Source organism: Balaenoptera borealis (genome assembly GCF_965194805.1).
Source record: "Balaenoptera borealis genome assembly, chromosome: 3".
NCBI lineage: Eukaryota > Metazoa > Chordata > Mammalia > Artiodactyla > Balaenopteridae > Balaenoptera > Balaenoptera borealis.
The window spans coordinates 45,495,001-45,512,735 of NC_138866.1; the positions used below are offsets into that span (position 1 = coordinate 45,495,001).

The 17,735-nt window shown below is 49.3% G+C and overlaps 1 protein-coding gene across 9 annotated transcripts in view; it reads right to left on the bottom strand.

Annotated features, from left to right (window-relative positions):
• Positions 1-17,735, bottom strand: part of SAMD4A (sterile alpha motif domain containing 4A) — a 224,606-nt gene that overhangs the window by 16,437 nt on the left and 190,434 nt on the right. For all 9 annotated transcript variants that reach the window (XR_014242965.1, XR_014242966.1, XM_082386513.1 and 6 more), the window contains 5 exons: positions 14,466-14,799; positions 12,123-12,208; positions 7,142-7,260; positions 2,629-2,830; positions 1,156-1,282 (listed from right to left, as the gene is read on the bottom strand). Coding sequence is in view for 7 of the 9 variants with exons in the window: in XM_082386513.1 (XP_082242639.1) it covers positions 1,156-1,282; positions 2,629-2,830; positions 7,142-7,260; positions 12,123-12,208; positions 14,466-14,799 (868 nt within the window). In the remaining 2 variants the exon portion in view is untranslated. The remainder of the gene's footprint in view (positions 1-1,155; positions 1,283-2,628; positions 2,831-7,141; positions 7,261-12,122; positions 12,209-14,465; positions 14,800-17,735) is intronic.

A 17,735-nucleotide genomic window follows, 5' to 3' on the forward strand; every position in this document is an offset into this window, starting at 1 on the left:
GTCCCCTCCTTTCCTGACATACCTTGTTCCCTGCTATCAACACCTGCCCTTCTCCCTCGCGGCCTCTCCTCCTCCAGCCTGCCCGCCCTTCACTCCTCCATGCTTAGCCCTGTCTCACCCCCCCTGCTCAAAATCTTTTATCGATTCCCCACTGACAGCAGCTGGAGTCTGAGCTCCTCGGCCTTGGATTCAGGGTCTCACCTTCGGCTGCAGTCTTTCCAGCTCCCTTGGTCTACTTGCCGCTACTTCAGCCTGACCCCTCTGCCGAGCCGCTGTGGGACTCGCTGTGGGACTTGATACCTTTGCAGTCTTGCTCTCTCAGCTCCTTCGGCTTGCAACGCCACCCTCCTCTTTCCATCTCTTCACCCTCTGCTCCCTGAAGCTCACCTATGACTCTAAGAAGCTTCCTTGCCCACCCAGGCCACAGTGACATTTCCCCTCAGACTCCTGTTAAGACATGGTACAGAGCACGTCTACCCAGGGTGAGGACCTTCTTCCAGGTGCAACCCATGTAGTAATTGCTTGCGGGGCTTTGTATGACTCATGGAGTCTAAGAGGTCACTGTCTGCACAGAAAAAGGTGCAGGTATCTGTTGGCCTGCACATGTATGTAATTCTGGCTACTCTGTTTGAGGAGGCGTGGTCAAAGGTGAAATTGACACGAGGTGCACCAAGCTGCTCTTTAACCAAGTAAAGGGAAGATGGCTGGACCAGCAGTCACGTGTGCAAGGAACTCCCAAACCAGGGAGAGGTCTCTCAGCATCAGCACTGTCAAGTTTTCTTTCTCTGTCTCACCATCTACACATTCTCCCACGTGTATACCAACGACACACACACTACACATGAAACCCCTCCCAACTCCCCCCGAAAACCCCCCAGTAATATCTCTGGGTTAATCAATCTAGAAATATAACTAGGATCAAAAACACCCCCAACAGATCGCAACCAACTCGAGCTCCGTGTGCTGGCTCCCAGCCAACCAGCCGCTATTCATGCTGGCAAGGCACGGTTTAAAAAAGGAAAGGCTTCTATAAGCTCAAAAGAATGCATGGTGACAGTTGAGGCTAAGCGCTTTCTGCCTGGGTTCACTGGGGCATCTATTTTGGCGACCTGGCCTCCCCAAGAGGAGAGCGAGGGATGGAGGGCTGGGCCCTACCTGGCTGCTGGAACATCAGCATATTCTGTGGTGAAGTGTGCACAGGCAGCGAGCGGGTCCTTTGGACTGAGCTGTGGGTGCGGCTTGGCATGCTATTGCTGCCCCCGGGGTTGGCGAACCAGAGGTTCTAGGGAGAAACACGAAAGCAGAACCCGTTAGTCCGGACACCTGGTGGGGCCCCCAGCCAGAATCCAGGAGGCAAGTACCCTGGGAGGACTCTCTGCTAACTTCTGAGAAAGGGCTTATAGGCCAGTGCAATCCATCTGCTTATTTAGAGAGAGGGGCTTCAGATTCCGTTCAATCCCCCCCTTCCCCCCCCCCCCCCCCCGGCGAAACCTCCTCGGCCCCAGGCTCCTTTCTAAGCCTCAGCTTAATCTGGACACCAATCTCCCTTGCTAGCTCCAAAACTCTTTTTATCCCTTCTGTTGCCTTTGCTTTTCCTATCACTTTTCTAGGAAATGGGGGGAGTTCTATAAATGTCTGCAACGAAGAGCACAAACTATTTCAGGGCTCTCATTTGATTTTCTCTGTGAGATTCTTACAATTTACTACAAAGCAAGGAGGAGAAAAAAGAACCTCTCAGCTGGCAAAGAGCTGGCACAACTCAGCTTGTGTGTTTATTATTACGCGGGTGTCCTAGCAGTGATTTCCTCTTGGACCCATCTGGGGGCTTCCCACAATGGTCAGAGAGTGGGGCTTTTTCCTACCCTGTGCTGCTTCCCTGGGGGGAGTGAATCCTGCCCGTCTTGCCAGGAACTGTTTCCTGTTTTTAAATCAAGCTCTCATCCCTTAGTTTCTCATGACAACCCAGAACCTCAGACTCACTTGGTGTCCCTCTACCCCCAGCCCCGACCTGCAGAGTCCCCACAAAGCAGGGGCTACACAGGTGGGAGGCACTGGGTGGGAGGGTGGGACTAATGGGACGAGGAGCCAGGGGACAGAGGTTGGCTCTAAATCCCACGGCGAGAATCTCTGGCAGCCTGGCCTTGACCGACTGAGAATGTTTCAATTCTCCCTCTGACAGCCTTTCTCAGGCTCCTTCCTGTGGGTTCTCCACCACAGCTGGGACCACGACAAAGGAGCCATTTGCCTCAGATACAAAGGCTAAGAAAGCCCTTAGATGCTCTGGAAGCCAAATTTGGAAGGCAGTGGGATCTGCTGGGGCAGGTCAAGGATCAAGGCAAAGAAGAAATAGGTCTTGCATTTCTTCCTGAAGGCCCCCCGTGTGCAGGGCCCCCAAGGTTAAAGCGGTCGTGGGGCAGCCTAAACAAATCCCCACAAAGCCAGTTGCTGCCGTGGCCTCGCTTTGTCTTCCCGAGAAACAGTGCAAACAACCTCTGAGCCACAGGGACAACTGTCCTCAGTCTAGCCCCCCTGGACCTCTCCTCTCGCCTTGGGGTTGTCTGGGGGTACGTCCTGAGCCTCAGGCCCTGAGCTGGGCCCGCCCACCCTCCTCCCCGGGGCCAAGCAGACCTGTCTTCCTTGTTTCATGATGGTGGGGTTGGCTGCGGTGTTGCGCTGGGTGGAGCTGACGAATCCGCTGGTGCCCAGGAGGCCAAGGCGGGCGGAAGGGACATTCCGGGAGGGGATCTGGTACTGGCGTGGGTTCCGTCTGCCCATGCCACCGCCCACAGAGCCAGCCGTCGGGAGGGAGTTGGACTGCCCGAAGCCGCGGCTGTGAGAGCCAAGAGGGAAGAACAGAGGCCATCAGTCACCCTCAGCCCTTCCCAGCCCCCGGGCTGCCAGAGGATGCCTCCTTGGGGTCTGCTCACAGTTTGACCGTTATGAGGTCTACGGGGGTCAGGGTTCTATGACTAAATGACAGCTAACATCTGAGAGCTAACATCACGGGCACCGCCCTGGGACTTTGATGTTGATTCTTCAATCCTCACGACAATCCTATGAAGTAGGCACTCTATCTCCATTTACAGCTGGAGAAGTAAAACAGAGAGCTTAATAATTTCTCAAAGGTCACACAGCCATTGGGGGGCAGGGCTGGAATATGAGCCCAGAAGGTTAACCCGTGTGCTCTACAGCCTTCTTCCACTGTGTCACGGGCCCTGAGCACTCAAGTTCCCGTCAAGAGGCCACACAGCAAGAAAGCGGCAGAGCCAGGATCTGTGCCCCTTCCTTCAGACCACAGTCTGGTTCTGATGTCTGTCTGTACAGCAGACTTGGAAGGAGTGGCCTCTGAGCCCCACTAGGACGTAAGCTCCATGAGAAAAAAGATGGTGTCTGTCCTCATCAATCCTGCAGGTCCCCCCTGCCTGGATCAGCTCCTGGCAGTAAATGCAGGTTGCGTGAACGAATGAATGAGTCTCTGGCATTATAATCACCTCTCCAAATGGGAGAGCTGACCCCATGTCTAGGGCTCTGACTCCAGGTGAAGAGGAGGGATATGAGAATGAAGATGATGATGTTTGCAATCGCTCTGGACCTAGGACACCGACTGCTCCCCACTCCTCAGGCCCTCCCCGCAGAAAGACCCGGAGGTCACAGGCTTCGCCTGGGTCCACGCAGGGAGGCGGCCGCGGACCCGTGGCATCACGCTCGGACACCGTGCTCCCATTGGTCTGGTGACCTCAGCGCTGAAGAACTCGTCCTCTCCAGCAGGCCTCAAGTTCTGGGAGGGTGCACAGCAGCCAGCAGGGTTTCAGGAACCAGCACATTCTTTCCAAGAAGAGTCAGCTTTAGTCATTCACTGATGTTTCAGTCAAAATGCTTTACCTCCGATGGCCACAAGATGGAATAGACTCGCTTTCCCAGCTACACAGGGGAGGTTTGTACCAAGCCTGTGAGGAGACTCCAGGAGACAGGGCTGACGTAGTTTAACCAGATGATGGGGAGGGGAGGTGCTGCAAAACAGTTATTTCCTGAGGGAGAGAGAGATGTGTGTGTGTGTGTGCGTGTGCGTGTGCGTGTGCGTGTGTGTGGTGGGGTGGAGTATCTAAGTCATCAGCACAGTTGATCTCAGAAAGTGTTTCTTCCTTAGAATTCCTAAATTTCCTGGGGGGCGGGGGAGCAGGGAAGAGAACGCCACAGTGAGCTGGTGGCAACTGATTTCTGGGCTGTGTTTTTCCACTTCTAGGCTTTTGTGACCCAAAAGAATGGTTCCCGATTCCAGTCAGAGGCTCACGTACACGTGGTGAGAAGGACACTCACGGGTTCTAGGTCTCTTGGTTTATCTCATTCTTTCTCCCATTTCCCCCCTTTCTTCCTTCTTTTACTAAGGTTTAAAATGTTTGGTTTGAAAGAAGAAATTCGGGCCCAGAGGAGTAGAAGTAATCTCAAGTGATGGAAGAGACCTCCTCTGGAGTATGGACAACATGTGACAGGTGGGGACAAGGATCAAATGGCTGTTTTTTGGGGGTTTTTTTTGTTTTTTTGTTTTTTAAACTATGAAAACTAGTCCTTTGGTTTTTGGAGTCAGAATTTTGGCCACCTGGTATGATGATTTAGTATTCTCCTAAGATTTTTCCTTATTTAGTGCAGACAGCTTTTTTGCTCATCTTCCTTTTTGGTTGGATTTTTCAAAAGTTATTTCATATGCAAAACAGAGCAGTCAGCGAGTGATGCGAAAATGATTTGTGTTTCCAGGCAGGCAAGACTATATTCTTAAGCAATATAATGTAGGCAGAGGATTCTGTAATGGGACACTTAGTCACGGGAGAAACGTGGACTCCTAAAGTTAGCATTCACAGAGCTGGTAGAGCCCAGAACATTTTGGGGATAGGCTGGATGGAGGGGAGAATTTGGTTAGGCCATCGAATGATGGTGGATCTCACCGTGGTGTCCTAAACTTGGTTATCACAAAGTCAGACTTATTGAGGGTTGCCACTGCTGGTAACCAGAGTGAAAGCTTAAGTCACTTAAGATCACTAGGCTTAATGAAATAATCATTCTTTCTAGGGAGAGAACAAAGTGACAAACGTAAGTTTTCATTTCTCATTCTCTTGCTCTGCCCATCTGTGTCTTTCTGTGCTTTCCTAAATCTAACCAACTGAGTTCATTTCCTTGAAATGCATGAAAAGACTGATAAAATAACATTAATAAGAACCAATTAATTTGGGATTGGTGATAGTTCAAGGAGGGGCTGGGCTGCAGTTACCTTTGTATTATGGGAAAAACAGGTCTTCAAAGCAAATTAATAGCATAAAAAGATCCCAGAGGTAATATTTATGAGAATGAATTATTTTCTGGAGCTTTAGCAACTTCCAATTGACCATCCATAATTGATGACTGAATTCATTCTGATCTAATCAATAAAAGGAGAACCAATCTGGCAAACCTTGGGTTAGCCCAATTCAAGCGTCAGTTAATAACACTGTAGAGAAGTCAAGGTTAAGGGCACAGTGATATGGACCAAGGACAAAGCAGGGCAGACAGAAGCAGCGGATGGCACTTTGGGGAGGAGGAGCAAAGAGCCTGAAAGCTCTGTTTTCATCTTCAACTTCTGAATTCCTTCTTCCTCTTGGAACTTGTCTCCCAAGGGCCTGGTGTTGCAAGAGGGGTCCGGATCTTCCTCCTCTTTCTTGGGGGTTTTGCTGACCTTACAAGAAGAGGGAGAGCCTGGGAAGGGGGCAGCCTCAGGGAAGAAGGCTAAGGAGCAGGGCTCGCCTTTCATCTGGGCCCCCAGGAATCCTCAGGGTGCACAGGTGGTCCAGCCCAACCCTCCAGGGAGGCTTGGGGCCAAGGAGCTGGCAATAGAGTATTGTTTTGTCTGACTCTCTTTTTTGCACATCATCCGGGGACCAGGAGAGCTGCCCGCAACCGCAGTGGTTAAGAGCACTGACTCTGGAGCTGGCGCTGGCCTGCCTGGTCCAAATCCCGGATGCCACTGCCTCCCAACTCTTCTGTAAATTGGGGTTAATAATAGCACCTCTACCTCATATGGCTGTTGCAAGGATTAAATGTATTAATATTCTTAAGTGCTTGGATACCCACTTGGCACAAAGTACATGCTAAATGTTTGTTTAATAAATAACTGTGTTATATATGCTGGAATATGATAACACTTCAATTTTTACATTAATCTTCAATGAAGACTTTTCACAAATTCCAACTGGCCTTATCTCCCTGAAGTAATTTATAAAACAGTGATGTTTCAAGGCACACTTATGCAAATAAATGCCAAACATTTTAACACGGACAGAGCTTCTACATATGCACTGAGAAATGAATTCAGAACTTTCTAGGTGCAAGCGAAAAAAATGAGTATTTATCTGCTCACGTTGAAAAAAGTAAAATAGAATGTTGATTTTTCAGCATATCTGCATCATCATCAGTCCCTTGTCTCCCCCAAAACTCCCTGTCATTGTTCAAGGCTTCACTCTACCCCTCCCCGTGATTCCTCCCCCAGATTGTCACTGTAATTCACCTTTAATACGCAATTAGATTCCTCAATTTCAAACCAGATTAAGGTAATGGGTTCTAAAGTACGACGAGGCTTATTTTTAACTGCATCCAAGAAGCTGAAGTACTATGAAAAATCAAGAATGGTACTGCTTTACTCTTAGATTGCAGCTCAGACCAAAATAGACCAGCACTGGGCTCTTCACCCTGCCACCAACTATAATTAGCTTGTCTGCAGCAAGAAGGGAGAAAAAATTACACTACCACTTAAGGTGCGGAGAGAACAACACGTTTTTGTCCTTTCAGATTCCCCTGTTGTGGATAAACCACCAAGTGTTTTGTGGGCATTCATTAAATCATACCCACTCCCCACTCGATGCCCATCCGGACTAACACCGTCATTTTGACCATGTAAATTGAGTTGCCAAAGATCACATTCAGCTCTTTCTCTGGGAATTCTTTCCCTCTACAGCTTTTTCCCAACCCCACCTGTTTAAGGAATGCGATCTGGACTTGTCATAGGGCGCCCTGATAAACAAGGAATGATGCCCTGTGTAGTCCTGCCCCTGGAACCTAAGCAGACAGTGAGGTACTGGAACCACCATGCATTACAAAGACCGAAATCCCAACATACTTTCTTTGCTGTCGATATCCTGATATGTCTAGAAGGGTTTTCCGAGGGAAAGACCGAAAGAGCTTCTGCACCTGCTGTTTCCATGACAACAATCGTTTTTTCTGTGTCTCTGTAAATGCCTGCAAAAACAAACAGGACTTTTTAATGGGTGACGCAGCCTGGCATTAGAAGGAGAAACACGCGATTAATAGGGGAAACATAGGAGTCCTCCAGCTGCCTTTTCTTCACCTTGTTTCCAACCTGGTCCAAACAGCAGTCAGTTTTATTTGGGAGCTGCCTGTACTGAAAATTCAAGTTATTTGACATTGGAGGCGCCTGGTAAGGTACATGCCTTAAGCTTTTGACAACCCTCAATTTTGGTTGCATTTCTGGCAAATCCATACCCACCTTCCACTTTCCCCTGACTCCACTCTGGACTCTGTTTATTAACCAAGAATGAATTGCAAAATTGATTGTTGACTACTCGGGCTTTTACAGGCATTTTCATAATCCATGGAAATGCTAAACCACTCCAAAAAATCAATCTGCTTGATGGTGTGTGTTCACCCTGGAGTGGTCTGTGGGGCTTCAGAAAAGGGAATGTACTCTCTGCGTGTCTGGGCTCTGCTGAGAAATCTCCAGTTAAAGGGCCCCATGCTCTACACAACCCCAGTGCACCATTCCTCACCTAAATTTTGTCTAAGGTTTAGGAAAATGGGTAGATCTGATGCCTTCTCAAGTCTTTTCTAGTAAAACTGGTGTTTGGGGATGCTTTGCCTACTGCCCCATACGTAACGCACTCTCACCTATATCACGTGTCTTTGTGTGTACAGCCTATGTACTCAAGTGCAGCCCAGGGAAGGACTTCACAGGGGCTATGAGACCCCAAGGCGGGGACTCTCAAATTCATGATATATTAGGATCCCCCCAGGAGACTGTTAAAAGGCAGATTTCTGAACCCCCTCCCCCAACCAGAGCCTGATTTCATAGATATGGAGAGGAGTCTAGGGGGTTTGTGTTTGCAGCAAGTGCCCTGGGAATTCTGCTGCAGATAGGCCATGGCCATGTAGTGTTCTAGATGGTGAGGACCACACATGCAATATAGGAAACCCCTGTCAAGTGCCTAGAACTGTGGTCCACGCACTGTCATAAATCCACCAGATCTGACTGATTAGCAGTAACAGTGATGGAGATATCATACCCAAGTAGTTTTGTCAATAAAGCATGAAATACTTTAAGTAGAAATAAATGAATACTTAGAGTAACAGACTATATGTCTGTTTCCCATAAAGGAAACAGATTCCTTAAACAGGCAGAAAAAAATGACAGCTTTATTTTCTTCCAATGACATTTCATCTTTAAGGACCTGAACACAGGAGAGCTATGTGAACAAAAGCAAGAAGACGTTAGTCATATTGTGGAAAAGGTACTGACGACTTGCCAACCCCTTCCTCCTGGGTGACCTTAGCCAGATGCCACTGAGCAGAGTCATCAAGGAGGACTTCCCCAGCAGGCACTCTGTGCCCCGTTAGAGAAAAATGTGCTGACACGCCTTAAGGTGCATGGTGGATGGTCTCACGGCTAAGAGGTGAGTATGTGGTTCTCCTCTGTGGTCCCTCTCATTTGCTGGTTATGCTCAGCAAGTGTCCAGCTATACAGGAATAGCTCCAAAAGCTGCAAAAGGCAAGCATTTCTGCTAGACTAATAAAGGGACGGGTAGATTCTGCTTTTGACCAGCTTATTCAGCCAAATGTTGAGCGAGGACACAAGATGCAGGTGCGCTGCTCAAGATGACTTGGGGAGGAGAGTCCAGCCCAGTGGGTCAGTGGAAGCCGCTGGATGCAAATGGGCAGGGCTTGAATCCCTGCACATCTTTATGCAAGTTCCTTTACCTGAGACTCAGCTCCTTCTGAAAACTCAGGTTAATAATACCTCATCAAAGGGATGTTGTAAGGATTAAATGAAATTCACACACAAAGGGCACTTAGGACACTCAGAACACGCCTGGCTGTTCGTCATGGTTCACTGTGTGCTGCCCACAGACGCTCTGACTAGGTTTTTCGGTTGCATGGACGGCCCTTTGGTGGCTTCATAAGCTTTGGTATTCAACCATGGCCTTAAACTCCAACCAATGACTTCGAGGTCTCAAAACTACAACATTGAGCTGGTCTGGAGCCCACCTGAGTTTCCAAGTGACAAAGGAGTAAATGGCTCACTTTACAGATGTGCATTCAAAGTGCTTCCAGGGACACTGGTTCATATGTGACATTTCCCATGGTGGCCAAGAGCACCCAAGAAGATGGACATGTTTACGCCCCCTCAGAGAGGTCAGCTCAGCCACTCAGCAGCGGGCCAGCAGCTCACATAGCTGGGGCTGCAGATGGGGATGGGCCCCTTAGGCGTGCTCAGTGTGTGGCTCTTCTTCTCAGTCCTGGGAGCTGCGGCTGGGAGGCCTGGAGAGGAGCTAGACCATGGTTAGTAATGAGCGATTTCTGAGAGCTGGTTCCCGTGTGCGCCTGCAAATAGCACTCAGTTGTGGGAGCTCTGCTCTCGGCTGGGATGCCAGCACCTCATCTCAGCCCGCTCCAGGCAGCTCTGGGCTGCGCTGGCAGCAGCTTCCTCGGGGGCTGGAGGGGAAGGAAGACTCCACGCTCCAGAATGCCCAGACACAGCCGGTCAGCCACTTCTGAGCTCTCTGTCCCTGTCAGGCCCAGACCTATATGTCTGTCTGGATGAACATGTGTCCTACAGCTCTTGTGGCTGGATTACAGGGGTCATAAAGGGGGCAAGAGCTCGTCTTCCAGAACCTTCTCAAGACGGCGAGGAGGTGAGAAGCCTGGGCTTATAATCCAGGAGACGAAGCGACTGGTCTCAGAAATAAGATTCAGAACTTTCCTGTCCTTTTACTCGTCTAGGGAGTTGGCTCCTTTGTCCCTGGGGAGGAAGGAAGGTGTCTCGGCAGTCAACACCCTCCCATCCACTGGCTAAAGAACAGCACGATCGGGAGGGAGCCCTGGGTCTCGGAGCCCCGGCCAGTCTTCAGCCCGGATGGAGACTGTGCCTCGACAGGGCCTCACAGGGAGGGTGGGTTCTGCACACACAGAATAACCCGAGGCTGTGGAAAATTATTCACACGTGTTTCCTCTACTCAAACTCAAATCATAAAAAGCCTCAAACACCATTTTCCCTCCCGAAGCAGAGAGCAGGCCCCTCCATCCTGACACGCATGCAGGCAAGCAGACGGGGCACGAGCTCCTTTCTGCCCGTGACTCCTGTCAGCGACGCGCCCCCCTCCACTGCAGTCAGGGGAGATGAGCCCACACGGGGCCACCTTGGCGCCTGTCACTTGGAGCTCCAGGGAGGAAAAGGGGAAAGACACAGAAAGGAGAGTCAGGATGCCCAGGGAGGGCATGCATGACTGCAGGAAAGGGAGAAGCACCAGCGTCGGGGCTGGCGTGGACCAATGAGGAAGCTAGTGCGCCATCCAACGGAGGCAGCTGCAGGGCTCGTTACTCTGTCTCCTGGGCTCAGCAGACTGGAGGCGAGGTGGGAGGGAACTTGTCCTCCAGTATCTTCAAGGATCAGTGCTGAGCGTGGGCGTGGGAGAGGAAGCAGGGTTCTGGTTTGCTTTTTCAGAAATTTAAATGCTCCCCTGATCAGACCCTGCTGAAGCCTACTCCAAGCGTCCTCCTCCCCTCCGAGCGCTGTTCCCTCTGCCTGACTGCTCTCTTCCGCTTCCTCACGGACCAAGTCTTTCCCACTAAGATTCTGCTCGCCTTTCAGCTCTAGCTTGGACGGAGTGCCTCGGGGCTCTGGGTGGGTACCCACCACACCTCCTGGGCTCCAGTTCCTCGGAGGTGGCCTTATTGTCATATGTGTGATAACCTGTTTTCCTTTTGTCCCACTCACTCCCCTCCCACAGGAAGCTCCCTAGCCAGGGGCAGGACCTAGGTGCTTAATAAATATCTACAGAATGAATGAGCTCTAAAATCCATCCCCTGTTCTTGCCTTCTCTCCTTCCTATTGTTTTTTTGCTGGCCCAAATGAGAGCAGAGTCAGAATTGGACATTGAAAAGGGTGAGTGGGAGGTTGGGTGGAGGCTACCTAGAGATTGTCATACTGAGTGAAGTAAGTCAGACAGAGAAAGACAAATATCATATATCACTTATATGTGGAATCTAAAAAAATGGTACAAATGAACTTATTTACAAAACAGAAACAGAGTCACAGATGTAAAAAAAAAAAAACTTACGGTTACCAAGGAGGAAAGCAGGGTCTGGGGGAGGGATAAATTGGGAGATATTGGGACTGACATAGAGACACTACTCTATACAAAATAGATGACTAATAAGGACCTGCTGCATAGCACAGGGAACCCTACGCAATACTCTGTAATGACCTCTATGGGAAAAGAATCTAAAAAAGAGTGGATATATGTATACGTATAGCTGATGCACTTTGCTGTACAGCAGAAACTAATGCAACATTGTAAATCAGCTCTACTCCAATAAAAATTAAAAAAAATAAAAACAATTCCTATAAGAATCACAAGTCAAAATACAGCAGACTAACCACCAAACCACATACAACATACACACAGACACACATTATTTCTTCTGCACGCTCTCCTTTTCTCCCCGCCCTCCTCCAATTTTCCTGAGCTCAAAGGGAAAATGTTTCCACACCCCCGGGGCTAGGTGGCAGGACTGTGGTCGGCCACCCCAGGCTCGGTCCCTCGGGCAGGCTTCCGGAGCCGGACGTTTCTCTCAGGCATTTGCCCCCAAGTCAGAGCTCAGTCCAGGCGAAACTTTGGACCCCAGAGTAATATGCAAGCTGCGTTTAGGTTTGAAGCCACCACAGCCAAGTTCTGCCTGAGCTATTATTAATGACCCCCCCCCCCACCCCGCTCAAACACAAGGTGTTGGACACCCGAATGATCACAGCACAGAAACTCTGAGAACCACTTCTAAGCAATGAGAAAAAGCAGTTTCGTGAAACTCACCTCATGGATTAGACACTTGTCTATGAGCTGTAAATAGGAACTTATATTCTCCTCGTCGGGTCTGGAGACCAAGAGTTGTGTGCACACTGGGAATTAAAAAAAAAAAAAAAAGGGAAGGTGAATTAGAGAAATGCACACCCATCCTAACCTCTGAGATCTGCCTCTGATTTCCTTTCAGGACCAATATTTTGAGAGGTATGTGTGACTGTGGCTTTATGTCACGTTCACAAAAAAGGCCAGGAGGCTCCTCATTCCACTGAAGTCAAAGGCTTGGTCACCACAGGAGCCCTTGCCTCCAGAAGCCCCTTTGGTTAATTCCACGCATACCATTCTATATTAAGCCTTCTGCAACCCAGCCCGAGACAGACACTCTGGGAGAGGAAGAATGCAGCAGCGTCCCCGAGCCCTGTCTTTGAAAGAGGTTCCTTTTGAGAGGGAGTTCAAAGGCATTAAAGACCATCAGCCCTTATCAGAGAGCAAGAGCCATAATTTTATGAATGAGCCGCACATCTCATTTGGAGGAGTGAGGCTGGCACATCTTTTAGGATGTGAGGTGTGTGGGCACGCACATGAGCAGGGAGCCTGCTTCTCAATCAGAGGAGGGTGATTTTCTCAAAGCGATACCCACATTTATACATGCACAGGCTCACATTCACCTACACACTCAAGTAAGTTCTCGCAGAGACGGAGCAGAGCTAGTCTGCAGGTGGAGGACACACCCACCCTGGACAGGTCATGGCCACGCTAGTGTAGCCCATTCTATTCTCATCCTAGAGGTCCTGATGCTCTGATTTTGATGGGAATGTTTAGAAGGCCAGGTGGAGATGGTTGGACAAAGATGTCAGTGAGAAGTAAAAATGCCTCTCCATGAAGCTTGAAACTGGGCATCAGGATTCCTTTCTCTCCCTAATCCTGCATAACCAGTCTGTCATAGAATCCCATTTATACCATTTCACATAGATTTTCAGTATAGCATTGTCAGTAATAACAAAACATGGAAACCATCTCAATGTCCATTCATTGTGGCCCTGTTAAATTATGGTTTATGCATACAGGGGAATAGTATGCAGCCTTTAAAAAAGAATGAGGTGGTGCTTTTGTATTGCTAGAAATACTGAAAGCATATAATGTAAAAAAAAACAAGCTGCAGAGAAACATGTAAGCAAGACCTGTTTGTGTGTAAAAAGGATGCTCATGTGCTTATATATGATTATAATGTTTCTGAAGGGATATTCCCCACCGTTTAGAGTGGTTACCTCTGAGGAGGAAGATGGCAGGGCCTGGGGTGGAGGTGGGCATATTTTTCACCTTTCACTATTTTGTTTAGCTTTGATTTTTTATGTAGAGCATGAATTAATTTTATAATTTATTTGAAAGTAGTTAAATTTTAAAAAGACACCATGTCAGAGGACTGCGAATCCCCTGAGGGCAGAGCCCACATGGGTCTTGTCACAGGGAAGGGGGGTGACGCACCACACTCTCAGATAACCACGCCCACCTGTACCTCCACCCACGGGGCCATCTGCTCTAATCCACACAGCAAAGAGCCCACTTGGGGTTGGGGGAGAGTGAGAAGGTGGCGGGACCCACCCTGACCAGGAAGCGACTGGCATTTCAGCTCCAAGGGATGCTACAAACCATCTCCTCTGCGCCAGATTTCTACAGATTTCAGTCTTTTTAAGGACACGTACTATAGGGAAACTCTCACTGCGCCTATAAGATTCAGCTGTCCTTTTCGTTAGAACCCAGTCTTAAATGGTCTGAAATATTGCACAATGGAAGAGAAAAAACTTGTTTCCCCTTCCCAAAGGAAAAGTACTGGTATTCACTACATTTTTTAAATAATCGAGATTTTTTGAGAAATACCCCATCAAGCACAAATTATTCTAGTGTCAGACAGGGTCAAGGATATATGCATAAGGGCCGGGCACAGGGCAGTCACAGGCAGAAGGGGCGCTCTTACCCAAAGGACCACGTGGGAATTCTATGCTGCCTTACAGACACACACAGTGTGGCTGTGGTACCTTCTATGGCCCGTGGGAAGGCTGCCTTCAGCCTGAGGGTCCAAAGGCCCAATGAGCGCTCCGCCAGCAGGCCCTGGTCTGAGGAAGCGGGAGAGAAGGGAGCCAGGGTGAAGAAAGACGCCTTTGGGGATCAGAGAGCTTGGAATTCAGATCCAAATACCTTAACCTCTCCGGGCCGCACTTTCCTCATCTGTAAAATGGGCTAATGACATGTACTCTGGTAGTTCGCCCAGCATCCTGGGGAAGGTCCTTGGGAACTGGGAGCTCTGGTCAGTGGTGTCGAGAAGAGGAAAGGGGAGGCGGGAGAATCGGGTCCTACCTTTCCCCATGACACGTGTGAACTGCCCAGGGAGATCCCCCTCTGGCAGGGGGGTGACAGCCAGCTCCCCGTCACAGCTGCTCAGCTGGTGCGGTTGGAGCCCGCCACTGGCCCCAGCCGAGGCAGTGGCCGTGGCTCCGGCGGCCACGGCGCTGTCTTTGCAGTCGGGGCTCTGGCTCTCCGGGCCCATCAGCGAAGGCGGGTGTGAGGCCTGGGACTCCCGGCGGCGAGCCTCGGGGGTGGCGCTCGGGGAGCTGTAGGCCTTGATGGGAGTCAGGATCATTTGGTGCAGCTCCTGGAGGGGGATGCGCAGGTTGCCCCCCTCGATGATGTCCTGGATGGTCAGAGGGAGAAGACCTCCATGAGGGTCAGGAACTGGGTGACCCTCCTCCATGCCGCCCCGCCTCTTCCCCGAGCTGTTCCCACGCAGGGCTCAGGGCTGCTGACCCCTTCATTAGAATGTTCTTTGGAAGAGCAACCATTTAAAACTGAATCATTCTATTGTTAGCCCAGGTAGAAAACTTGGAAAATACATACAGGTATAGCGAGGAAAATATGATCACTTTAAAATCCCACTATCTAGCGACGATCACTAAAATGATTTTGGTACATTTCCTTCCCTGGCTTCCTCAATGCCTTTCTTTAAAATGCATTTATTTAGTTTACATCCACACACTTTAGAAGCTGTAAAACAAAGTTATACAGGGTCACATGGTGGCTTCCTGACCTGCGTGTGATTTGTTTTAGATGAAGGAACATGCTCATTCACATCTTCATTCAGCGCATGATACGGGCAACACAGGCAGTGGTTCAAAGCACAGACTCTAGGACAGCTGCCTGGGTTTGAATTCTGACACTGCTGTGTGACCTTGGGTAAATGACTTAACCTCTTTGTACCTCAGTTTCCCTGTGGAAACGAAGGAAGGTTTCAATGTTAAAATGAAGGTAACAGTAGGACCTGCCTCATCAGGTGGTTGTGATTATGTTAATATTTGTAAAGCTGCAGGTTTCAGTGTTATGTGTTTCTTTGTTAAACCTATAAGTATGTTTTGGGTGCTCTGACCTGCTGTGCACTGGGCTAGGCATGGGGATATGGCAGGAAAGCCAGTAGGGTTCGCTCAGGGAGTTTACATCCTGCCATGAGATGAACATTCGTCATGCTAGAGACTAAGGCACAGGGCAGGGCTGCTGGGAGGGGAGGCTTCGTGATGGGGTGACATGGGAGCAGGAACCCAGTTGAGCCTGAGCTGCAGGTTCCCGGGAAAGAGCGCTCCAGGCAGAGGGCACTGTGAGGGCACAGGCACTGAGGTGGGAGCCTGGAGGGTGTGAGGAACAGCAAGGAGGGCTGGCGTAGAACGGGGTGGGGGAGGGGAGGGGGTGGAAAATGAGGTCCAAGGAGCCATGGGGGCCTGAGTGTAGGAGTCAGCAGTCTGGGGCAGGGATGCAAGAATTTCTTCTACAGGAGATGAGAACTGTATATACTATACAGGCAGACCTTGGACATATTCCGGGTTTGGTTCCCAACCACCTCAATAAACCAGTTATCTCAATAAAGCGAGTCACACAAATTTTTTTTGTTTTCTGGTGTATATAAAAGTTATGTTTACACTACACTATAGTCTATTAAATATTCGATAGCATTATGTCTAAAAAAGACAATGTACATACCTTCATTAAAAAACACTTATTGGGGCTTCCTTGGTGGCACAGTGGTTAGGAATCTGCCTGCCAATGCAGGGGACACGGGTTCAAGCCCTGGTCCAGGAAGATCCCACATGCCGCGGAGCAACCAAGCCCGTGCGCCACAGCTACGGAGCCTGTGCTCTAGAGCCCGTGAGCCCCAACTACTGAGCCCGCGCACCTAGAGCCCGTGCTCCGCAACAAGAGAAGCCACCGCAATGAGAAGCCCGCGCACCGCAACTAGAGAAAGCCCGCGAGCAGCAACAAAGATCCAACACAGCCAAAAAATAAATAAATAAAATAGAAATCTTAAAAAAAAAAAAAAGACTTCATTGCTAAATAATGCTAGCCATGACCAGAGTCTTTAACGAGTCATAATTTTTTTTGCAATAGTAACATCAAAGACCACCGATCACAGATCACCATAACAAATATAATAATAATGAAAAAGTTTGAAATATTGTGAGAATTACCAAAATGTGACATAGAGACATGAAGTAAGAAGCAAATGCTGTTGGAAAAATGTCGCCAAAAGCCTTGTTCAACTAAGGGCTGCCACAAACCTTCAATTTGTTAAAAAGAAAAAAGAAAAAGGCAGTATGTGCGAAGTGCAATAAAGCGAGGTATGCCTGTAATGTATATAATTGTCTGTAATACATACATGACTTTATATAATACAATTAGATCCTCCTGTACATTGAGTTTTATATCCTGGGCATTATTTATTAGAAAAAGGAGTGAAAGTTGATTCTGATAGACATCTATCTGTTTGCCAGATGCTCACAGAGGCGCAGAACAGGCTCAGATGCTTGGGGCTGGAGGTCAGGGGTTGGGGGGTCTTTGCTGGTGTGGTGGGCGGACCTGCCCTGCCACAGTGCTGCCCAATGCTTATGCAGGAGACCTCTCCCCGGGACCCGGGAAGGACCATGACTATCAGGGCCCTGATTACTAATGAAGTATTTAAGCTTCTGAGCGCCCAGAATAGCAAGGACATAATTTTAAAAGCCTGAAGCATGAGTACCAACCCGTTCTGGGGATCCTCTCTTACCAAGAAAAATTGCTTGATGATGTCAAGGAACACAAGCTCATGGAACGTGATCATTTCTACACCCAGACCGCCCATCAATCAGTTAGAAAGAGGAAATCTGAAGACGCAGCCTTGGACAGGCGTGTTTCAGTTCTGGGCAGCAAAACACCGACAGCCCGCCCCGTCGCTGGCGGGAACCTGCTTTGTTCGCGGGTTGGAAGCAGAGCCTCAACTGTGCCTCAGCCTAGTTGGCACCCAGGGATTCGGAGGGAAGTGAAACGTTAAGTAGCCACCAGAACTGTCTCAAACCTGGCCAGGGCCACTATCCGGCCTATTTCAGGGGAGAGAATCCCATTTTCCTTGTAAAGAGGCAGGCTTCAGAGAGTCTACCCTCTTCCTTCTAAACTTGGCGGAGAGGGCCGTGTGTGGTGAGACCAGCCTGCAGCCTGTGTCTGCCAGCCTGATGCGTGAGTCAGGACGCTCCTGGTCATTCCCAGTTTTCCCACTTCCCCAGGCTGGACCAGCCCTTTCCCAGAGTCACGTGACTGGTTCCTTGACTTTGG